Below are 14,123 nucleotides of genomic sequence, written 5' to 3'. Positions count from 1 at the left end.
GAAGTTTCACCAAAAACATACTTTTTCTAAACAGCTCATTTTCATATTCTAACATTATTCTTTTTCCTCACTGCATTCTTTTGCATGTAAACATACCCAACTCCTGAGCATTTCCCACCATGTTTGCCTCAATTACAAAGTAAATGTCTCCCCCTACTGGTGAAAAGCGGAAACACTATACAACGTAGTACAGAATCTTTTTCATTTACACCCATGGGCTGTTTTTAACACTTACATCAAGCACCAGCGACACATTTAATTTTGTCAGATGGTTTATTGAACCATGCAATCCATGTCATATCAGCAACCTGTTACAGCCATACATCTGTCAACACTTTGCAGTATATTAAGGCAGAGAAGAAGAAGAAAAAACAACAACAAAAAACAGGTTATGTACAGTCGACATCTTACGCTTTTCTAGAAGATATGCAGCTGTAAACAACGACCATAACTATGAGACAGTACTGATCCAACCTACAGTATAAATGTGCTGCATGACAAGTAATAAATCTAAACTAATGTTTACTTCATTTTACAGCACTACTGTTATGGTGACAATAATACACCAAGGGGAAAAAAAGCATGAAAACTAATGTACTTTCCTTCCACAGGGACACAAAAAAACAAAACAAACAAAAAAACAACAACTATAGAAAAAAAATACTATATACTCTTTGCTGCTGTGCCGTTTTAGCTTCTCTCACTAATATCTACTCACATTTGGTCTAAACTGGCTCATTCCTTAAATGGCCCCACTAAAGATTTACTGTACATTATTTGAATACACCCACTGTGGAATTGATATAAGGCACTTTGATGTAATTAGCAGCTGGACTACAACCCAAGGAGTTCACACGTTTGTGTTCGCGTGCGCACACACACACACACACACACACACACACACACTTTACTACTTAATAAGGGCTTCATACCTTGGCTATTTTGATGCGCATAGTTACAAACAAACTCTAATAGACACACTAGCTTAGCTGGAACTATCCACCCTATTACTACATGCCTCCATTTTCAGATATAACTAACAGATTAAATGGAGTGTGGTTGCTGTGCACATTCATATATGGACAACATAATCATGCATCAAGACCTGCCTATCTTTGGCCACATGATAATCAAGAAAAACAAGCATAACACATTTGGCAAAAATATAGTGTGAGGACACAAAATGAAGAAAAAAAACAAACAAAAAACAAAAATCAGTGTAAAAGGATTAATAACACCATTTCAGTGTGCAGATATTACTGCAGGAATGAGGAACAGCATTGGTATGACGGTAAATGCACCGCTTGGTAATAAAATATACTAATCCACTAAATAAAGATGAAAAGTAAGAAAACATATTTACAATAAGCCATCATTTTGGTGCATACAGAATGCAACATTCTACAGTAAGGAAAGCATTTGTGCATAGTTTTAATTTGAACAAAGATCGCAGGAATAGATTCTGATATGCAAAATGATGGATTGTTCACAATTTTACTCTAAGTAGATCCTTCACTTATTTAAGAATCAGCTGATTTTAAAGACACAAAGTTCATAGGTTCACATACCCAAAATTCCAAAGGCAATAGTTTTGATTCACCATGCTATGCAGAAAACAATAAACATCATTCAGCAGGTACTGAAGTGAGAGTACATCAGGTGGATATGTTTATAACAAAAAGCCAGATGTTTACATGGTAATTTATTGGTTCTGTTATCATTTTTTTTTTTCATGCCATAGCTGCTAACCATCTCTCATTCCTACCAAGTGCTCCATGCCTTTTAGTCAAAGATTACATCTTCAAAGTAAAGGTTGCCTTAATTGAGAAAAAAACAAAAACAGTGCATAGTAGTGTGCTACGGAGGCATTCTGTACTAAAATATCAACTTACAAAACTGTTCTGGGGTGAAACTGGCTGTTGGCACGGGGGCAAGATGTGTTGCTTCCACAGCAGAACCGTCTCACACATAGATCCCTTCTGGGTTCAGACCAGAGCTGAGAGGACTGTGAAGGGCCCGGAGATGATTGGGCATTGGGTGGGTTGACACAGGGCGCTTTAACGAGCCAGACAGGGGCACTAAATCTAACAACAAATATAAAAACATCACCAAAATGAGAAACAATAATTATCAAGAGCATTTCAAAATTTTAATAATAAAAGCATTGGACTGTGGCAAGCGGCATCAAAGACTAACATTTAGCTTTTTTTTTTTTTTTAATTGAAAACTTGATTTATGATCAACTAATGCCCCAAAGCTTATGAATAAATGCAAATTTTAATGGTGAGATTTCCAAATGACAACCATTAGTTAAAAACATACACATGCTGATGATGTAATGCAGTGTAATTTTGCTAAACGGGCACCAGGGGGCAGGATTGGGCCATGCAAAGAATCAGCCAGTGCAGTTAATTTTAATGGCCAGGAACTAAAGCCTTTGTTGATTTACACTCTGCACTGAAGGTTACAAGAAGATCATCATCAACCCTCCATTATTACTTTTCATAATGAGAAACTATTACCATGAAGTGCATCTAAGAGATCCAATGGTGTAAACAGTTCAATTCAATTAGCACAAATCCAATGTGGCATACATTATTACACCATCAGTATAACCAAACTATATAACCAGCTTCACTATATGCACAGTAAATGGAATTCATTCAGATGAATGACTTCATTTAAATAAAGCGATTCAATATTCAGTATTAATAAACGGAAATCCAGGTTTTTATTTACTTAAAAATAAATGCTCAGTTTTTAAGGAGGTGTGAATGTGGAGTACCAAAATCATTCCTATGCATGAGAATAAAGGCTTAATTATTATCATATTTATGCCTTTGCATTTATACATTTGGTTCTGAGGTTGTTTTTTTAATGTTTTTACAAAGGCTGAATTGCAAAACTTAAGAGTTATATCCAACTGTGGGTTGGTATCGTAAAGTTTTTAACAACTAGCTGGATGATGGTTCATTTCCTTTGTTGCATTACTTTCTCACTGAGTGCTCTTAATTTATGTGTCAGCTGTCTGACGGTTTCTTGTAGGATGAGATAGCTTTGGTCCAATGACCCACCACAGAAACTTCTGAAGATGTGAAGGAGTCAAGAATAAATAAACGTAGCAAACAACTGATACTAGGTCTCCCTTTATCCAGACTGATGTGAAGATTAAAACTGCCACTGAAGGGGGTAATAAACTAGGTCTGAGCCCTTTACCTACCACAGTTTTCAGCAGGATAATCTCTCTCTCTTTCTCTCACGCAAACATACACTTAAGCTTTTATCCTACATAATAAAGAACTCTCACTCTTGCTCCCTATGAACATACATGGGCATACTGAGCTCCCTAGCAACCTTGCCTTGAGCCTTTGCCTTCCCAGTTTAACGAGTCAGTTGATGGGACAAGGTGAGGGAGAGCCATCGAGATACTTTTTTCTACCTACCAGTAATCTAATTTGAATCCCTAAAACCAAGTCTCGGCCCTCAGCAGTTAGTCTCTACCTGCTGGTCCAAGGTGAATACAATCCCTACAGTTTACAATGAGATTAAGCTCAAAGAAAACAAACACTTAAACACACAGCAGAGTCATTTTCACTCAGCATGCTGTTAAGACACGAGGCAGCAGAATAATGAGCACCTTGATGGAACAGACTGACTGTATTAATGCACAGGCAAACTCAATCTCAGCTTTCTTACTTCATTAAAAAAAAAAAAGAAAAAAAAAAAAGATCACATGTTAAGCATGTGAAAAACCACCAAAGGCACGCTGCAATTTGACATACCATTAGTTCAAAGAAACCACTGTTACAGACTCCACACTTTGGCTAAAAAAAATGCATCCATATTGCAATACGGAGTTGTAGTTACATATTTTACTCCAAAGAAAACTTCCCAGAAGACCCGAAACAGCTACTTATTCAATGTTTGGAAGAAAATTTCAATACCTATACCGGGGCTGTTGTGGGTACTTCCTTCCTCAGCAGGTTCAGCTGGCAGTACAGTGACCTTGGTGCCAGTCTGCTTGATGAACTGCTGCAGGTTAACCTGCCTCAGCTCCTTGGTCAGCTGCTCCAGGTCATGCTGCATGTCCTTCAATAAAAAAACGCAGCAGTGGGAGAAATTATTTTTCAGAAGACCGCAAAGCATTACCAGTAGCTTCAGACAGCTTCTTTTTCCATGAAAAGTTCAGACAAATGCTCAAAATGTTTGACTAATTAAAAAAACAACAACAACAACAACAAAACCATCACATAGAACAACAGCACTTGTTTGTTATCTGTGGTTTGTTATCAGTGTTTCCTATTGATTCTAAATTGAGTGAGTAATACTCAGCACTCCTCTATCACTGTTCCTCACAGCTTAGAGGAACAGTGCTAAAGAAGAGCTTGCTGATAGAGTTGTGTTATAATTACATCATTCTGCAGCAGTGTTTTCATAGAAAGTTTGCACACTGCATTCAAATCAGTCACCTGCAATTTCTTGCTACTCTGTCCAAGCGACCTGTCCACAGCTTTGCAACTGCTCTCCAGCTGGACAGCCTGTCTTTCTTGGGCCTTCAATTCTGATTTGATCCTAAGGACCTGAGCCCGAGCCTCAGCCTCACTGACCCACTGGGTCTCCTGCCGCTCTCTCTGCAGTTTCTCTTCTTCCAGGCCTGCCTCTACACCCTGAAGGTGGAAGAAAAAGAAAGAAACTAAACTACTCAGGAAAAGGAAGGAAGAAAAGATGACTAGAAAGTCTGTAAAACCTTTGAAACAATGATAAAAACGTATTTTCCGCCCACAAATCCAATCTAACAAAAAAAGCTCCCACATACAACACACCTGCACCATTGCCAGTTTCTCCTCAATCTCCAGTTCACAGCTCTGCAGACGCCCACGAAGCTCCTGCAGCCTTTCCTCCAGCTGTCTCTCACTTTCAAGCTCAATTTGTAGCTCAGTGGCCCAAAACTCCTCTTCCTCCATCTCCACCTCATTCTTCCTCAGGTACTTCTCCAACCTCAGGATCTCCTCTATTAACCCTCCACCTACACCTGGGTTCCCAGCGCACCCTTCACCTCGCCCCCCTCGTCCTTCAGCCCAGACTTGAAGTTCAGCTTCATAGGCCTCAAGCTTTTTTTCCAACACGTTGAGAGTTTCTCTCTGCAGACCGACCAGCCTGACAAGATCTTCCATGCGGCAGGCCCAAAGGCTGGGGGACGTGGTCCCGATAGTGGGTCCAGCATGGTGAAGACTTCCTCCATTTCCTAGAAGAAGCCTTCGTTTGGCTTCGGCTTCACCAATCCGGCCTCCGCTCAGTATCTCCCTAAGGCTTCTGGGTGCACCAGTGAATGTAAGAGACTTGCGGCGGGGTTCACGGCGGCGAAGGGAGCGATCATTGGGATGACGAAGCTTTGCAAGCGGAGGGAGGCTTTGTCGATGCAAACCGCGTTCTGGCCCCCTGAGAGGGGGCCCTTCTGAGGGGGGTCTTTCAGTCAGTGAAGGGCCTGTGCGGTGCAGGATCAGCTGGACATCACCAGCATACTGGCCCCAAGTGTTCAGGGAAGCCACGGGGCTTTCATGAGGGGCTAAGTGACGCTCAGTGTCGCGCCATTTTTCTACAAGAGTGTATCTTCCAGTGCGACCTGAAAACAACACAGTATAGCACATTTACATTTACGTGACAACTGCTGCTAGAAATAAATCTCTAAAACAAAGTCATAGAAATGCAGTTGTGATGTGATCAACATACACTAAACATTAACTAAGAAAACTTGGGTCCTAATATTCAACTGGATGTTGAGACGACAAAGTCTGAAAGATGTGCGTCTAGCATTCAAACTCCAGAGATCCCATTCTGATCAGGTATCTGTGGGAAATGCTGGAAAAACTACCTTATGAACCTAAAGACCTGCCACCAGCAAACCAGTGCCAAGAGTCCCACTTTCACACCATATTCTGGCAGGACAAGGGAGACCTACAAATATTATGCAAGTGGTTTTAATTGATTGGTGTTTACAATCTTTCCAACCTTTAAACCATTAGCACACACAGATTAGAATGATGACCTCATTGGAATGATTTTTCTGGCTGCATTAACAATAACAGTTAACAATTTCACCCAGCTTATTTACATGGTTTCTGAAACACCTTATAGTGGTTTTTATAACTGCAGCAAGAGCATTGAGTCTCACACTATAGAGTACAGTCTGAACATACTGTAAAAATACTGTCTGGAATACAGAACATTCAGCCTAAACAGGATGCGAGCTGCACAGATCTGCATTGTTGGGGTGTTATTAAGCGATTTCAGTTCAATGAGCAATTCTTTCACAGTACATTTCATTCAATGATTATAACAAAGAAACTGCTTTCTGCTGTTTAGGGAAAACGTAGACACAACACTTAGTAGTAGAGTGCAGACAGAAAAGGTTTAAGTACCAGATCAATACTGATGTCTGATCACTTAACATGGCGTTAAAAAGCAAAGGAGGGGGCTCAGAAGTGCTGCTTTCTCAGTTTGGCAGGAGACTGAGGGATGAGTCAGACTTTCCTTCCTCCCCCTCCTCCTACCCTGGGCTTTGTGGAGAGTGATGTCAATACAGTATGCTCAAGTGCCCCTATTCTTGCAGGAACCATATGGAAAGAGAGAGTAGGGTGTTGAGATTTAAGGAAGTACCAATGAAGCCTATGACCCACTACATCTCTGCAGGGACTTAGCATGTAGGCAGGAGAGTCTGTTTTTTCACTTCATTAGGACTTACTTGGCATTTAGGGGATTTAAACCAAGATTAAAGCTTTGTGGGTTGGCTAACGCATAAAAACACACTTGATGAAAGTTAATGTCTGTTCAGTGTTTGTGGTATTAAAAAAATATTTGTAAACTATTCAACCATTGGGCCAACATGTATAAGAAAAAGAATTTATTAATATTAGCCAATTATCAGTGTCTTTTTACAGCAGGTGTAACCTTTCATGTTTTCATGATGACATTTTTGTGCAGAAATCAGTTACTTACTGATGCATGACAATACTAATACATTCACACTACTTGAATCATTTTGAATGAACTTCTTTAGGTGTGCTTATTGTAGCTTTCATAAAATAGGGATTATTTACCTATGGCCTGTGCCAGAGCAATCACCACTTCCTGGCAGGTGGTTGCCTCAGTGACCCCACAGACAACCCTCTGGACTCCATCCACCCATACCTTGAGCTCCATGCTGGGTCAGAAGCAAGGGGGCCGGGTGCTGCGTGCTGGCCCCAACATTACTGAAGGTGGCAATGGCAGGGCAGCGGAAGCCCCTCTGATTAATTCGCTGTGGAGAGAACAAGGGGAAACAGGAAGTCTTTAGTCTGCATGTACTCAAGGCCAAAGGTGTATACTTCCTACTTGTTAACAAGAACCCAGTTGAGAAGGGAAAAATAATAATGTGGAGGTAGAGTGGCGCTATTTTCGCAGTAGGTTAAGGTAAGAAATAATCCAGTGAGAGTGACTCAAAGAGACTGGCATGCCAGGGCCAGCTGGCCATAACGCTGTTGTTTTGTTCTTGTCTATGAATAGGTACATGTCTGTTGGGGGTGCAGGAAGAGAGTGCCAGGAGACATTCCCAAGGCCAGTTCCTGCTTTTGTACAGCTGCGACGAAAGAAAGATTAACTCAGTTAGCAGGGTGGACAGAAACAGAGAAGGAATGTAAATGTAATTTAAAACAAAGGAAAGAAAGAATTACAACACAGGGGAGTAGAGATTCGTTTTGGATGCGTGCTCACGGTTCTGTAAAATGGCCGTGGCATGTATATCGTATTGACAGAATCCCTTATTCTCCACTGTGGAACAATACAGCAAAATACAAGAAAAGATGTATCCTCGTGAAGTTTGTTTAATATTAACATTGACTGATTTATACCAACAGCTATGTGGCTATGCCTATGAAAGCTGGTTACTTACACAAAGATGTAAATAACCAGTGACAAAACACCACACAAGAAACAAGAATCTACATGGAGGCATCTGTCGACATGCACTTCAAGGACAGCAACCGAATGAATGCATACTTTCTCTGCAGACCTGTATCACTCTCCATGAATCTAACCTTCAATGCACCTACACTACTGTGTCAAAAGGTTCTTTTGTTCACCCCCCGCCCCGCCGTTAAACCTCCTGTACGCCCCACATATCCCCTGTCCACAACCACAAAGTCACCATCGCCAATAGTTTTTCTAAATATGGTCAAGACGTTGTGCAGTGCTACAAGGTATGGTATGCAAGAATAGAGAAACAGAAGTAGACTTCTTAATAATATTTACTGTTTTAAAAGATGGTCCTCAAAGCCTATCAGAAATTTAAGTTGATATTTTTAAAATGATTGTTTTTAGAAATTTAAAAACAGCCAAAGTGTTGGATTAAAAAAAAATTTAAAAAAAATCTTTTAATCCTCCAATTTTCATAATACTGACTGAAGAATTTTCTACCTATCTGCAATACAAAAAGCAGAAAAGCAAAAACCCTAGGTAGTTTCATTGCAGTGTGTGTTATGTATGTATGTGCACTAGTGTCATCTAGTTTCAGTGCTATTATCCTTCTTTTAAAACAGAACCTAAATGGCATTACATGCTTGAAGGACGTAGAGGAACATGAATAACGGCCAACACATGCAGACGCTTAGATTTTTCTGCCATCACCCAAAAGACCTTTTTCCAGGGGGGCGTAGAAACAGTAACAGGCACTGATTAGGTCTTGATGCAAAGCAGTCATAGTGGAGCAGCCAGAGGTGATCAGCCATTCTGATTGGAAGAAAAAAAAAACAAAAAAAAAAAAAAAAAAAACTATAGCAACACTTCCAGACTAATGGCATCTGGCTGAAAAGGATTTTAAAAAGACCACTGCATGGAACACTTTGTATTTCACCGGCATTAGAAATATCTGCTGGCTGATTCAGGGCTTCTTCTTTGCAAAAGCTCTATAAGACTCAGAGGGGAATTTACAAATGTCACTCGGTTTAGTCCAGGCTTGCAACATTTGTATTCATTACCATTAACCCAGAAAACCCAACTGATGATACAGGCACAGCGGTGCGAGGCAGAGTGCCATCCTGAGCCCTGCAAGCTCCATTCCTCTGGCCAGTCAAAGCCACAGCCTGGGGAGATGCCCGCCTGCTGATTTGGGCAGCTTGTGTTTTGCCAGAGAAGCATTTCACAAGACAGAGAAACACTCGAATTTCTGCAAATTCTGCTTAAGCCCATTTGAGCCATGATCAGCTGCATAAAAAAAAAACAACAACCCCAAATGACTTTAGTGACCGCTCACATTTGTTTCGGTCTGGTATTGGTTAAGTAGTCTTCTTTGAGTAGTGAGGTGTACGAGCAGAAATGAGCAGCCTGCCTGGCCGGCTGCTGATGACACTTCTCCAGACCTACAGGAGCACACCAAGCTGGCAGGGAAAAGGCTTCTACTGGCTGCTGCTGTAAACAAGCTACCATATGCTCCTGTGGGTGTTTCAGCACAACCAACACATTTCAGTAACATACAGTATACAGAAATACTGTAGGAGTTTCAATGTTAGAGCTTAAATACGGAACTGCGTCTTGGATTTACAGTCTGTCAGCCATCGCGATCTGGCAGGTGTATTGTGCATTTTATCAGTATGCTGAACAAGGAGACATCAAAGCCAGTGTGCTTCACCAAGGAAAAGGCCTGTAAAGCAGCAAAAACAAAACAAAACACAAGACTATGAAATAAAATTGTTCTTATAAAATTCCAGTTCCTGTCTATATTTGCTAACCATTGTTCAACAAGGTGGTAAACAATGCTACTAGCAGAGGTTCAGGCATTCAGGCATTATTGGAATTCGTATTCAGCATCTTTATTAATAAAGATTTATAGCAGAAGCCTTCTGAGATTTAAAACTCCCCCACACTGCTGTTAACTAAATACAATAGGATCCTTCTTACAGACTGGAGCAACAAAAGTCTTCTCTAAACCTTCCAGCCTATTACTTACCAAACTTTAATTCAAATTGCACACCCTGCAGGGAAGCATGTAATTAGTAGCAATTTATACTCTGCTGTAATTGGTAACAGACCTGTTGTGAAATAGATCACTGTGAGCAGCCAGAGACAGATGATGGTTTTATCGTGGAGGCGACTGGGTTGGAACAAACAGGAGTAATCTACTGCTTCCCTTTTAGTCAAGCGCTACAACTACATAAACAAGTATAATCCCTGGCCTTAAATCACTTGTGTGAGGCAAAAGTTTTTAATTAATGTAAGACACGCTGACATCATGGAACAATTGTGGCTAAAAGTTATCCATCTTGCACTGATGACCAGATAAAGAAGTTCCTGTTCACAGATATGCCAGCCTAGAGTGTGTACAATGTCCTGTGCAACTGTAAACATCACAGAGCATGGTAAGGACCAGAGAAAAGCCTTGATCCTGGAGAGTGAAAACTGATAACATACAGGGTATGCATTCCTGGGCTGTGAGAATCCAATAGGCCATGACTAAGAGATAAGAAAGCTATGGGGTCCTTTGCATAGTGATACTGGTGGCTATGGAAAGTACAACAGTAGGTAATGGCACCTAAATAACATGAACCTACAATAATAATAATTACAAGGTCAGAAAAATTGCATTTGCAAGGCTCAAACTGAGGATTCCCAATTGATGGTTGTTGTCCATTTATTGCACCTATACTAAATCCGCTGAAAACGTAGCAGAAGATAATGGATTGCATTCAACATACTTATTACATGTGAAGCTTTTTAAATGTGTGTGCCTTAAGTAAATGCCCCAAGCCACCAAAGTAACCCCAAAAATAAGGACAAAAATGTTTCCAGCACTTCCTCAGAATTTGTGTTTTCGCTCTGAAGATAGGAGAGTTTGGGATTAAACCCCCATCCAGTTAGGCTACACCCAGCACCCACAGCTCTTGGGATGTCTCCAGTGGCCCCTTGCCCTGGAGCTACTCCTCTCTCTTTTTTTCTGTCTGGTTGATATTAAACTATTAAGCGCTGAAGCAACCTCCCCCATTTGGGAGGTCAGTGCTGGCAGAATCTGGAACATCTGGACAGCACGTTCAGCCAGCAATAATGCCGCCTTTGTTCCCTTGCCATATTCTCTGCTCACTAGCCAGCTTTAAAGAGCCAGAGGGCCAAGCAGCAGGCTCCTGCAGCAGGGCAGCACAGCGGCGGCTCAGCGGGGCAACCAGAGGCCTTTGGCCAATTTCTTTTACATGTTACTGTGGTTTGCAAAGCTGCAGCTGTGAGTCAAACTGTTGCGTATGCGTTTATAGAACTCAAATGGTTTTTACAGGAGCAACTGAAGTGGCAGCCACGAAAAAAAAAAGTGCCAATTATATATATATTTTTCCAGTCTGTAGGTGGTTGTTTTCAGCCTGGTCTTCATGGTTCTTTACAGAATGCAGAAAAGACCACCAAATGACTCGATTCCGCTACAAAACCCAAGTAATGCTCCAAGGCTGCAGAGAATAAGACATTGTGCAAGTGCAACAACTCTACAGGTTGGTTCTGCTGCACTTGGTGTGTGTGTGTCAAAGTGGTTAAAGCACTGGAGCTTTAGACACAATAAACCAAGTGGCTCTATATGCAGATTATTAAATTATTAAACATGCATACATACTTTTGAGACCATACGAGCTTGACATATTTGCAGAAGAAGCTGCAGCTTACCCGATATTGTGGAAAAACCCGGGGCAAGCCAACACAACACGGGCAAACATAGACTTTGAGCACGTCACATGATTGTAACTGACAATATTTCTAAAATTCACATGAAAGAACGCAAGGAGCATTGTGAGCTGAAACACCTCAAAAACAAGCACCTTCTAGCTGCTTGTGTAGCTCGAGCTGTAGTGGGTGTTGAGTGGGAGGAAGCCCGAGAAATGGCGATAGTGGGCTGTAGTGGGTCCTGAGCAGTCTAACTAAATTCTACTACAGAAATGTTTCCGTTATCTCCGCCTTACACGCAACTACAGCGGACTCAGCTGCGGCGCAATCTGCGAATAATCAACGTTGCGTAACGGTCTTACCTTTGCTGGATTAAAGTTAGTCCTTCCTGTCCGGACCGAAGTTTAGAGGGAAAACACAGGTAGAGGAGAGAATTCCGCAAAATTCGTCCTCCTTTTTCAGCATTGCCCAGTAAATCACTACCAACGAACTGCGACAAAGTCACGTTTCGAAAACAGAAAAAAAACAGAGGCTTAGGAAACCCACCGAAAACAGATGAACTGTCGCTTCAATCCGCGGTCCGAAAGTTTGTGTCAGTCCTCTCTAGGCACACAGTCTTTTGCGGTCTCACAAATAAGCTGCGGAAAAAGCCCCTCTCCCCCGTTTCATTACTCCTGCTGGAGTCGCATTGGAACTGGGACGCACCGCAAGGCATTGTGGACTGTTTTAAAGCTGCAATACACTGTGAGGGGGAGGATGACTTCCAGCCAACTTTTACAGATCCGCAGACTTTTTAAAAGAAGAAGAAAGATACCATGCAGGGTTTTCTTACATAAGGAAATACTGGGATAAGGGGGGATGTCGCGTAGGCTGTGACTGAAAATCTGCCCGTGAGAGAGCGAAAAAGCTTTGAACTACAGTTAGACTGCACCAAAAGAGTGAAAATAGACATTTAAACACCATCGTGTTTTACTTCCAGTTCTGTTGAGACACCATAAAGGCAAGCTCACATAAAGAGCTGATAAATCATCATTGTATCATCTAACTGAAAAAAAAGTCAAATTGGTGCTCTGAACACTTTTATTTTCAAACAACATCATTTACACTGTCAAATATTCATATTAGAAATCACGTGAATGAATTTGTAGGCTGCATTTACATTCCCTCAGTTTCTTGCAAATACACAGCATGTAGATGCATTCAAACTGATGCAAATGATGAAGATGAGCCTACAGCAGTGAGACCGCGTATAAACGGAGGCTTAGTGCCCTCTTGTGACAAAACAGACTTTCCTCTTAAATTCTTAAGGACAGAGAAGTGGTGCAATCAGTGGTTTAAGTGCTCTTAACCAACACGTCTGGTGAGGTTTACATTACTTCATCAGAGGTTTGGTATAAATGTATACATTTTTATTTTACTGATGTGCATAATCGCTTTTGTAATAACCAATTTGATCTTTGCCAAATTGCTTTCAAAACTAAAGCACAGTGGACTGTGTCAGCAAGTATAATGTCTGATATACACTGAACAAAAATATAAACGCAACACTTTTGTTTTTGCTCCCATTCCCCATGGGATGGACGTAGAGACCTAAAATTCATTCCAGATACACAATATAACCATCCCTCCCAAACACTGGTCACAAATCAGTCCAAATGTGTGGTAGTGGGCACATCTGCTATATTGAGATAATCCATCCCACCTCACAGGTGTGCCACATCAGGATGCTGATCTGACATCATGAGTAGTGCACAGGTGTACCTTAGACTGCCCACAACAAAAGGCCACCCTGGAATGTGCAGTTTTGTCTCACAGCAAAATGCCACAGATGCCACAAGCAATGAGGGAGCGTGCAACTGGCATGCTGACAGCAGGAATGTCAACCAGATCTGTCGCCTGTGCATTGAATGTTCATTTCTCAACCATAAGCCGTCTCCACAGGCGTTTCAGAGAATATGGCGGCACATCCAACGGCCTCACAACCGCAGACCTCGTGTAACCACGCCAGCCCAGGACCTCCACATCCAGCAGGTTCACCTCCAAGATCGTCTGAGACCAGCCACCCAGACAGCTGCTGGAACAATTGGTTTGCACAACCAAACAATTTCTGCACAAACTGTCAGAAACCGTCTCTGGGACGCTCAACTGCATGCCCGTCGTCCTCATCGGGGTCTTGACCTGACTCCAGCTCGTCGCCGTAACAGACTTGTGTGGGCAAATGCTCACATTCGATGGCGTCTGGCACGTTGGAGAGGTGTGCGCTTCACGGATGAATCATGGTTCACATTGTTCAGGGCAGATGGCAGCTGAGAATGTCCCAGTTCTTGCATGGCCAGCATACTCACTGGACATGTCACCCATTGAGCATGTTCGGGATGTGCTTGACCGGCGTATACGACAGCGTGTACCAGTTCCCACGAATATCCAACAACCTCGCACAGCCATTGAAGTGGAGT

General features: G+C 41.8%; 1 protein-coding gene across 2 annotated transcripts; it reads right to left on the bottom strand.

Annotated features, from left to right (window-relative positions):
* Window positions 1-248: 248 nt before the first annotated feature.
* On the bottom strand, window positions 249-12,372 carry rassf8a (Ras association domain family member 8a). Of its 2 annotated transcripts, none has more exons than XM_085411882.1 (6): window positions 12,214-12,372; window positions 7,098-7,297; window positions 4,824-5,623; window positions 4,470-4,667; window positions 3,945-4,089; window positions 249-2,084 (listed from the first exon to the last, which is right to left on the bottom strand). In XM_085411882.1, exons 2-6 carry the CDS (start codon window positions 7,198-7,200, stop codon window positions 1,963-1,965), a joined length of 1,368 nt encoding a protein of 455 aa, XP_085268008.1. In that variant the 5' UTR covers window positions 7,201-7,297; window positions 12,214-12,372; the 3' UTR covers window positions 249-1,962. The 2 variants fall into 2 exon arrangements, with proteins under 2 accessions (XP_085268008.1, XP_085268007.1); XM_085411881.1 differs by having other exon boundaries at window positions 12,030-12,363.
* Between the last annotated feature and the right edge of the window lie 1,751 nt (window positions 12,373-14,123).

Source organism: Rhamphochromis longiceps, linkage group LG7 (genome assembly GCF_057381845.1).
Source record: "Rhamphochromis longiceps isolate RC_006_pf linkage group LG7, R_longiceps_female_GT1.1, whole genome shotgun sequence".
NCBI lineage: Eukaryota > Metazoa > Chordata > Actinopteri > Cichliformes > Cichlidae > Rhamphochromis > Rhamphochromis longiceps.
Note: the sequence above shows the minus strand (reverse complement) of the source record. Positions and strands in the feature narration are given on the sequence as shown.

What these genes read in the sequence shown, in the direction of transcription:
- rassf8a (XM_085411882.1), bottom strand. Translation starts at nt 7,200, where the DNA reads ATGGAGCTCAAGGTATGGGTGGATGGAGTCCAGAGGGTTGTCTGTGGG. An exon ending in TGCTCTGGCACAGGCCATAG is followed by an intron (nt 5,624 to 7,097) that starts GTAAATAATCCC and finishes TGTTGTTTTCAG; the next exon opens with GTCGCACTGGAAGATACACT. An exon ending in AGAAACTGGCAATGGTGCAG is followed by an intron (nt 4,668 to 4,823) that starts GTGTGTTGTATG and finishes TTCCACCTTCAG; the next exon opens with GGTGTAGAGGCAGGCCTGGA.